At 42.7% G+C, this 9,788-nt stretch overlaps 1 protein-coding gene across 1 annotated transcript in view; it reads left to right on the top strand.

Annotated features, from left to right (window-relative positions):
- The first annotated feature begins 733 nt into the window (after nt 1–733).
- LOC117526478 (globoside alpha-1,3-N-acetylgalactosaminyltransferase 1-like) overlaps nt 734–9,788 on the top strand; it is a 61,464-nt gene continuing 52,409 nt past the window's right edge. Inside the window, exon 1 of the mRNA XM_034188551.1 lies at nt 734–800. Coding sequence (XP_034044442.1) covers nt 799–800 — 2 coding nt within the window. The 5' untranslated portion in view covers nt 734–798. The remainder of the gene's footprint in view (nt 801–9,788) is intronic.

Raw genomic sequence — 9,788 nt, 5'->3', positions numbered from 1 at the left:
AGAGGAGGTACTGCTGGCCCACCACCAGAGGGCGCCCTGCCTGAAGTGCGGGCTTCAGGCACGAGAGGGTGCTGCCGCCACGGACACAGCCGGGAGTGACAGCTGTCACTCATTAATTCCTGACAGCTGTCACACATTCTACATCATCGCACTCCATAAAACCCAGACGTCATCTCCACCTCATCGCCGAGATATCGTACTTCATTAGAGGTAATATCCTCAGCCTTTTTGTGGTATTTTCTGAATCTGTTTATTGTGAGTGTTTGCAGGTCCTTAGTTTGTGGAGGCTGTGCAAGACGGCACTCTTTTTCCTCTGAGGGATCGCTGCAACGTATTGAGTGAGAGGTGGAGGTGGCATTCCCACCGTTGTTGTTACTGGGTGTACACACACCCACACTTGACTGTCTTTGTTCTCGCCAGCAGTACCAGATCCGACAGTTGGGGACGGTGATCACCTGGGAATTCGGGACTTGGCGGCTCCAGTATTCACCAGGTTCTGTGACAGCGGAAATCGTGTGGTTCCGGCTCTTCTCAGGACAGACGTCTTCTATCCTCGAGCCTGCCCACACATCACCTTTTGTGGATTGACTGTAATTATATTCTGAGATTGTCTGTATGTTCGTTGTGCACATTTCACAACATTAAATTGTTACTTTTTGGCTCATCTATTGGCCGTTCATTTGCGCCCCCTGTTGTGGATCCGTGTCACTACACTTTCACAACACTGTACATGGGACTGAACAATAAATTTGTTGTTGGCATGTCTACACCCGAAACTCCACCACATCCAAAGAATGTATGTAAGTAAAGCATGTAAAACAAAAGCTTTCTGTGCTTTTAGAGACAGTAATGCAGTTCCGCATGTCTTTCTATGATGAGTGTATTTTGTCTTTGGGAGACATCCGTCATCGGAGAAACAAAGTCTGTGTGGAAGTCTGTTTTATCTAAGTCAGCAACAGTTACCCATTAAGCTGGTTTGTCAGCATTTTTAGTGTTTATCTTCCTTCTCTCATTTCAGCAATAGCTATGTTTCATCTTAGCCTTTCTAAGTGAGGAAAAGTTGCCTTCATACAATGACTTGGGCAGAGCACTCCCAATTTCTTATTTTGGAGCAAAACCTAGCCTTGCCAGATGGAAATTACTTCATGGCATATTCACTGACCTTGGTCACATATAGACAGACAAACGCATTTACACCACAGTCTGTTTAAAGTTTCTAATTTACCTCATCTTTGCCTGTGGGAGGAAGCCAGAGCACCCAGAAGGAACCCACGCAAACACAGGAAGAACATGCAAACTCCACAGAGAAAGGCCCCAAGTGGGAAGGGATCCCACAACCTTCTCGCTGTGAGGCAGCAGAGCTAACCACTAAGCCACAGTGCTGCCCGTAAATAAAATCACCACTGATTATAACACTTGACTTTGGACTTGACATCTGGAAGTAAATCAAAAAATTTTTTGAAAAAAATTTGGTTCATTGATGGTTCGTTCATGATCCACGATAACAAGTGTTAAATAGCGTGGGGAATCCAAACTTTTGCATGTTGGAATAGAGGCACATTTGCAAGTGATTTACAAAGAGTAAATGCACAGTTGATACCAGACGGCAATGTGATGTAGACAGCATTATGGGCGGTTGGATGCAAAAATTTGAGCACCTCTGATAATGTTCAGGTTTTTCCTTTATAAATCATTGGTTGTCTGGATCAGAAATTTCAGTTAAATATATCATGTAGCAGTTGAACACACTGATATTTGAGAAGTGAAATGAAGTTTCTACTATGTACAGCAAGTGTGCAATAATTATTTAAACAAAATTGGGCAGGTGCATAAATTTTGGCACCCTTATCATTTTATTGATTTGAATACATTTAGCACTAATTACTGGAAGACAAAATTGGTTTGGTAAACTCACTGACCCTTGACCTCCTTACACAGGTGAATCCATGAGAAAGGGTATTTAAGGTGGCCATTTGCAAACGTTTCCCCTCTTTGCATCTAAACCTCTAAATAACTCTCAACAACTCTCAAATGACCTGAAAACAAAGATTGTTCAACATCATGGTTTTGGGAAAGGATACAAAAAGCTATATTAGAGATTTCAGCTGTCAGTGTCCACTGTGAGAAACATAGACCACAGGTACAGTACTAGTTAAGGCCCGAAGTGGCAGGCCAAGAAAAATCTGATATAATCTGAAGTGAAGGATGGTGAGAACAGTCATAGGCAACCCACAGACCTGCTCCAAAGACCTACAACATGATCTTGCTGCAGATAGTGTCTCTGTGCATCGGTCAACTATGCAGCGCACTTTGCACAAGAAGATGCTGTATGATGCTGTAATGCAGAAGCCTTTCTGTGTACATGCCACAAACAGAGTCGCTTGATGTATGCAAAAGCACATTTGGACAAGCCAGCTTCATTCTGGAATAAGGTGCAATTGAGTTACAGTGAGGAAAATAAGTATTTGAACGCCCTACGATTTGGCACTTAGAAATCAAGGAGGGGTCTGAAATTTTCATCTTAGGTGCATGTCCACTGTGAGAGACATAATCTAAAAAAAAATCCGGAAGTCACAAGGTATGATTTTTTTCAATAATTTATTTGTATGTTACTGCTGCAAATAAGTATTTAAACACCTGTGAAAATCAATGTTAATATTTGGTACAGTAGTCTTTGCAGGGGAGGTGATGGTCTAGTGGTTAAGGTGTTGGGCTTGAGTCCAGAAGATCATGGGTTCAAATCCCCTCCTGACTGCAAAATCACTAAGGGTCCTTGGGCAAGGCCTTTAATCCCCTATTGCTCCAGGTGTGTAGTGAGTGCCTTGTATGGCAGCACCCTGACATCGGGGTGAATGTAAGGCATAATTGTAAAACGCTTTTAGCATCTGATGCAGATGGAAAAGCGCTATATAAATGCAGTCCATTTACCATTTTACCAAGAGCACCCCCAGAGTATGATGTTTCCACCCCCATGCTTCACGGTTGGGGATGGTTTTCTTGGGGCTGTTCTCATCCTCTCAATCAATCAATCAATCAACAATCAATCAACATTTATTTATAAAGCACTTTACAGCACCGACTGGTGTCCAAAGTGCTTAACATTAAAAACACAAATTCACAAAAATAAAACACATATGGAATAAAATTTTAAAACACATAAAAAACAGAACGTCACCTCCCCACTAAGTGTTAAAAGCCAGTTTAAATAAATAAGTCTTTAACTTAGATTTAAAGGAGACCTGCACTGAAATAAATGCAGTCAGATCTTTGGACCAAAAAATGACTTACATTTACACATAAGATCCTTCTGAATGTAGTAAAGTAAATCTGGAAGCCCAGATCTGTCATTCAATGGAGAAATCTTCATTTAAAAATGACAAATTTACAGCTAACATTTAGCCCTCCGCAAAACTGTCCTCCTCATCATGGACGCTGCCGAGACATCACGGAGAAGACCCTCTCTCCCAGCATGCATTGCGCGCCAACTGTAATTTGTGGATTTACGTCAGTTTGCATCTGCACCTTTTTCTTGTCTTATACAGAAGGATCTACTTTTTTTAAAACTTCATATTGTCTTGCGGCACGTTTGGTGAGTACACATTTCTTTTATTTGTGCTTGAAAATTATTTTGGGGGACTTTTTCATACGCCCATTTGATTGAGTGGTGTCGCAATGAAAATCTACTGTCCTTCGCCTCCAGTACCATCGTGGGATATGGAGGAGAGACCCGCAAAGAATCCCAGTCATTAAAAATATATAAACCTCTCTCAGCGTCCATGGAGCTCTGGGGCTCCGATTGCCGAGACGTGCAGTGCTGTGGATTTTGCCGCAAGAAGTCTGTCCTTGCAGCAACAGGTGTACTGGCCACTTCGCATTAAAACAGCGAGCGTAATCTCAGGACTTGTGCGCTGAATCTGGCACAACACCGGCTGCAAAGCAGACACAGGCGGTGTGAGTGGCCCGCGTCGGCGGTTAACAAGCTCATTAACAAGCCCGCAGACTTAATAAGCGCAGCGGAGGCAGAGAGCGGGAGAGGAAGAATGGCGCCCGCTGTCGATGTCGTTGCTGATCTGAGCACACAGATCTGTATCTCACATTCATTGCAGCTTACTTTTGGATGTTGAAATCAGGATGTGTATAAGTAACATTACTAACAGATAAAATCAATTTCAATGCGGGATCGGACTGAAGGCGGGAGCGCGTCGTCTTGTCCCTGACGTCATGGAAATGATACGGCTGTACAAACTGTTTTCACAGAGGGCTAAATTTTAGCTGCAAATTTGTCATTTTTAAACGAAGATTTCTCCGCTGAATTACAAATTTGGGCTTACAGATTTACTTTACTGCATTCACAAGGGTCTTATAAATACATATCAGCTATTTCTTTCTGAAATCTGACCACATTTATTTCAATGCAGGTCTACTTTTAAAAGTGCTAGGTCAGGAATAGTATGTAACTCAAGAGGTAGCTCATTCCACAGTCTGGGGCCAGCTACCGCAAAAGCATGGTCACCCCAGCATTTATATCTTGACCTTGGAACATCTAAGTAAAGCTGGCCAGACGCCCTTAATGTCCTACTGTAGGTGCGCAAAGTTAAAATTTCAGACAAGTAGGGAGGTGCAAGGCCATAAATAGCTTTAAAAACAAACATTAAAATTTTAAAATCAATTCTAAAATGAACTGGAAGCCAGTGGAGTGAGTACAGGATGGGTGTAATATGCTCATGTCTAAAAGTGTTTGTTAAAAGACAAGCAGCAGCATTCTGCACCAATTGGAGACGTGCAAGAGACGACTGATTAATGCCAGAATAAAGTGCATTACAATAATCAAGCCTGGAGCTGATGAAAGCATGAATGGCTGTCTCAACATCACGTCTACTAAAGTGCTTTATTTTAGCCAAAAGGTGAAGTTGGAAAAATCTAGCTTTGACAACAGAGGTTATCTGTTGATTGAACCTCAAACAGCTGTCAAATATCACTCCCAAATTCTTGACAGCTGGTTTTACATAGTTAGCCAAAGCACCAAAATTTGGTGTTACCACATTTGGTATGCCAGAGCGCTCAAACACCGTGATCTCAGTTTTACCATCATTCAGGTAAAGGAAGTTTTGGGACAGCCACTGCTTTACATCGCGAATACAATTAAATAATGATGACAAAGCATCACTCCCATTTGTCCTCACAGGCAGATAGAATTGCAGATCATCTGCATAACAATGAAAGGACAGGTTGTGCTGGGTTATAGTTGACCCCAATGGCAGAATGTACAAAGAAAATAGAATCGGCCCAAGGACAGAACCCTGCGGCACTCCACAAGACAAATGAGCAGTTGATGAGGAGAGGTCCCCAATCATGACAGAAAAGCTCCTTTCATCCAAATATGATCTACGAGGTCTGTGAGAAAAGTATCCGACCTTTTTATTTTATGCAAAAAATATATGGATTTGATTTGATTCATATGTTTTTATGTCAGCCAAGAGTTCAGGAGGCTTTTATAATCATCAGCCAGCTGATTAGAAGGACAACAGATATGAATATTAAAATCACCACAGACCAAAAATGTCATATTTTGGGATAAAATCTGCCAGAAACTCAGAAAACTCTTGAATAAAATCCTTATTAAATTTTGGTGGACGGTAAACAACAGCACAGAGCACAGTACAGTCAAACTCCATCACAAACAACTGAAGTTCAATAGTGGAGTAGACATTAGCAGATAAAAATCAACATTTAAAGCTGTCTTTAAAAACCGTGGCCACACCACCACCTCGACCTGATGCTCCCGGGGAGCTGAAAAACGAGCAGCCGGGGGGGAGGAGCTCAGAAAAGGCAGGATTTTCACCCGGTTTCAGCCAGGTCTCCGTTAACAGGAGAAAGTCCAGAGCACGACTGCAGAAAAAGTAATTCAAAATGAAAGTCTTACTTGTGAGTGGTCTTATGTTGATGAGCGCCACACGGACTGAGCGCACGTCAGTCTGCTGGGAGACATGCCTGAGCAGGCGCAGGTTCTCCTGCACGCAGCCACGACTGCAGCTCCTCACAAGACGGCGACGCGGAAGTGGATACCCGGCACCCCGGACAACTGGCCGGTGCCACGATAGCGAAAAGTCAGGGAACGCCGCACGTCGTAGCTGTCATATGGTGTGAAGAATCTGGCTATGAATTGTCGTGGAGCATGTTTGCAAGGAGCACCCATGCACACTTGGAGCTGAACACGGACTCCTCCTCTTTTCCTGCGTCCTCTGCGGCCATCCTCTAAACATGGTAAGTGGAGTTGATTCCAAAAAAGCTCTATTCTGGTCTCATCTGACCACATGACCTTCTCCCATGCCTCCTGTGGATCATCCAGATGGTCACTGGTGAACTTCAAATGGGCCTGGACATGTGCTGGCATGAGCAGGGGGACCTTGCTGCCCTGCAGGATTTTAAACCATGACAGCATCATGTGTTACTATTGTAATCTTTGTGACTGTGGTCCCAGCTCTCTTCAGGTCATTGACCAGGTCCTCCTGTGTAGTTCTGAGCTTTCTCAGAATCATTCTTCAAGGATTCAAAGGAATTTTATTGTCATATGCACAGAAGAACATGTTCCCTGCACAATGAAATGTGTCTACTGCATTTAACCCATCCTAATTGCCAGTAGGAGCAGAAGTCACCATTAGGCGCCCAGGGACCAGCTCCAGATGTACATCCCTGCCTTGGTCAACAGCAGGGCTGAGCAAACCAAGACCGACCCATAACAAACAACACACACATAACACACAACACACATAGGCCGGCCCGGTACATAAACATATATTGAAAAGCAAAACACGAGGGAAAAGGAGAAAAAAAAAAACCTCATAGCCGCTGCGTTACACAGCAGCAATGAGGAAAAAAATCCCCATCAGCACAGAAAAACAATAATCACACAGACAAAACAAGGACGCAGGACGACAACCGAGATTTGAAGGTCCAGTTTATCAGAACACTCCGGAGGCAGCTTATTTGGCGCTGTCAACGGCCTTGTCCGACAATCCTGGAGGGGGAGGGGCTCAGCCCTGAGCAGTCCACTGTCCACAGTCAACGTCAGAGCTGGAGAAGCTGAGGGGAGGGGGGATGACCAGGGAGCGAGGCTTAAGTGTTGATCTTCTTGAGGAGGTTTTTTATCACAGCGACCTTGAAGTGCAGCTGTGTTGGGGAGGCCAAATGAATAACCAGATTAGCAGATGCCAGAAAGATTCCACAATTCTGAGAACAGAGTGGCTCTCAATGCATCTGAATGTAGAATGTGGTCTTCACAGACGGTCAAAGTGGGTTTCCAGAGCTGCAATCCTACCCGAGATGTTTTCCAGCATGTGGTTAACACCCACTGACTGCGCAGCCACTGCCTTCCCAATCGAATCAATCATGTAGGGCAGCCTGGAAGGCCCAATCAAAGCTGCTTCCACTTTCTTCATTTTCCGGTAAACCAGCGCCATGCCCGCTCCACACAGCAGAAAGCCGGTCACCACCAAGCCAAATATATACACATCTTCGACGTCCTCCACAGAAAGCATGTAAAGGCACATGACCTGCCATCTCCTCCACGAGTCCATCACGTAACCCATCACATGCGTCCCGGCAGGACAGGTCGGGTCCTCTGCCCCCGAATGTCTTGTAGAAAAAAAGTGTCAACTGCGTTCAGAGACCACTTTAACAGAACCATTTTTGTTGTTTTCCAGAAGAGCAAAGCTGCAGCCTGACAGACAACACGCCTCAGAAGCAGGAAAGATAAGGAGGGAGGGAGAAGAGAAAAGTGCATCCGTCTCGGCCGAGTGCAAGCTGGGAAAAAAAAAAAAAGTGACAAAGTGAGATCTTGCATGTTATCCCAGACCGAGGGAGATTGACAGTCATCTTGTGTTTCTTCCACTTTCTAATAAATAATCATAACAGTTGTTGTCTTCTACCAAGCTGCTTGCCTGTTGTCCTGTAGTCCATCCCAGCCTTGTGCAGGTCTACAGTTTTGTCCCTGGTGTCCTTAGACAGCTCTTCGGTCTTGGCTATGGTGGACAGGTTGGAGTGTGATTGATTGAGTGTGTGAACAGGTGTCTTCTATACAGGTAACAAGTTCAAACAGGTGCAGTTAATACAGGAAAAGAGTGCAGAATAAGAGGGCTTCTTAAAGAAAAATGAACAGGTCTGTGTGAGCCAGAATTCTTGCTGGTTGGCAGTGTTGGGGAAAGTAACTTTGGAAAGTTACTTCATTAGTTAGTCTATACAGTTATATTTTACAGTTACTTCTTACATTTACTTCATTAGCAGCTGCGGACACCTTGTCGGCAGCTGCTGAATGTAATTAATAAAGTTACTCATAATCTAATTTGGTTATTTTTAAGATTTAGTACTCAGAAAACTATTAGTTACTTTGCTGATTAGTTACTTTTCTGATTGCTCAATTTTACGAGTAACCAAGTTAGATTACTCGTTACCTTATTAGTTACATTACTTATTAGTTGCAAGTTTTCTGCAGATTCTAATAAAGTAATTACATAAAGCTGCTAATGAAGTAACTGCATAAAGCACCTGTATAAACAACTAAAAAAAGTAACTAAAAAAGTAATTTGTCAAAGTTACTTTCCACAACACTGCTGGTTGGTAGATGTTCAAATACGTATGTGCAGCAGTAACATACAAATAAATTATTGAAAAAAAATCATACATTGTGATTTACGGATTTTTTTTTTTTTTAGATTATGTCTCTCACAGTGGACATGCACCTAAGATGAAAATTTCAGACCCCTCCATGATTTCTTAATGGGAGAACTTGCAAAACCGCAGGGTGTTCAAATACTTATTTTCCTCACTGTATTTGGACAAAACAAGGGGCAGTATGTATGGCAGAAAAAGAACACAACATTCCAAAAAAAGCTTGATACCTACAGTAAAATTTGGAGGTGGTTCCTTCATGCTGTGTGGCTGTGTGGCCAGCACAGGTACTGGGAATCTTGTTGAAGTTGAGGGTCACATGGATTCCAGTCAATATCAGCAGATTCTTGAAAATAATGTTCAAGAAATAGTGACAAAGTTGAAGTTGTATGGGGACTGGATCTTTCAACAAGACAACGACCCCAAACACTGCTCAAAATCTACTAAGGCACTGGAATGACCTGAATATTATCGAAAATCTGTTGTGTGATTTTTAAGCTGGCTGTCCATGCTCGGAAACCAACAAACCTGACTGAACTGGAGATGTTTTGTAAAGAAGAATGGCCCAAAATACTTTCAACCACAAATCAAGACTCTCATTGGAAGCAATGGGAAGCGTTTAAAGGCTGATATTTCTGCAAAAAGGATCAACTAAATATTGATGTATTTTTTCTGTTGGGGTGCCCACATTTATGCACCTGCCTATTTTTTTTAAAGAATTATTGCACACTTTCTGTAAATCCTATAAACTTCATTTCACTTCTCAAATAACACTGTGTTTGTCTGCTATATGATATATTTAACTGAAATTGCTCATCCAAACAATGAATGATTTATAAAGAAAAATCATGGAAATCATCAGGGGTGCCCAAACGTTTACATACAACTGTAAAAGAGAATTTTGTGCCTGGGTGCAGGTTCAAGACCCCTCTTTGTCCAGATGTAATATACATGAAAGACAACTCAGTACTCAAACAGCAGTATAGTTAATTGATATAGTTCTGATGTACACAGTTACGGACACAGCATTACACACATGCAGTATGTACAGAGTTCCATGCATCATTCCACATAGATAGCTGCATGGGCAGTGCAAACAGCTCGGAGTTTGTGAATGTAAC

This window comes from Thalassophryne amazonica, chromosome 2 (assembly GCF_902500255.1).
Source record: "Thalassophryne amazonica chromosome 2, fThaAma1.1, whole genome shotgun sequence".
NCBI lineage: Eukaryota > Metazoa > Chordata > Actinopteri > Batrachoidiformes > Batrachoididae > Thalassophryne > Thalassophryne amazonica.
This window is presented reverse-complemented; position numbering and strand designations above follow the sequence as displayed.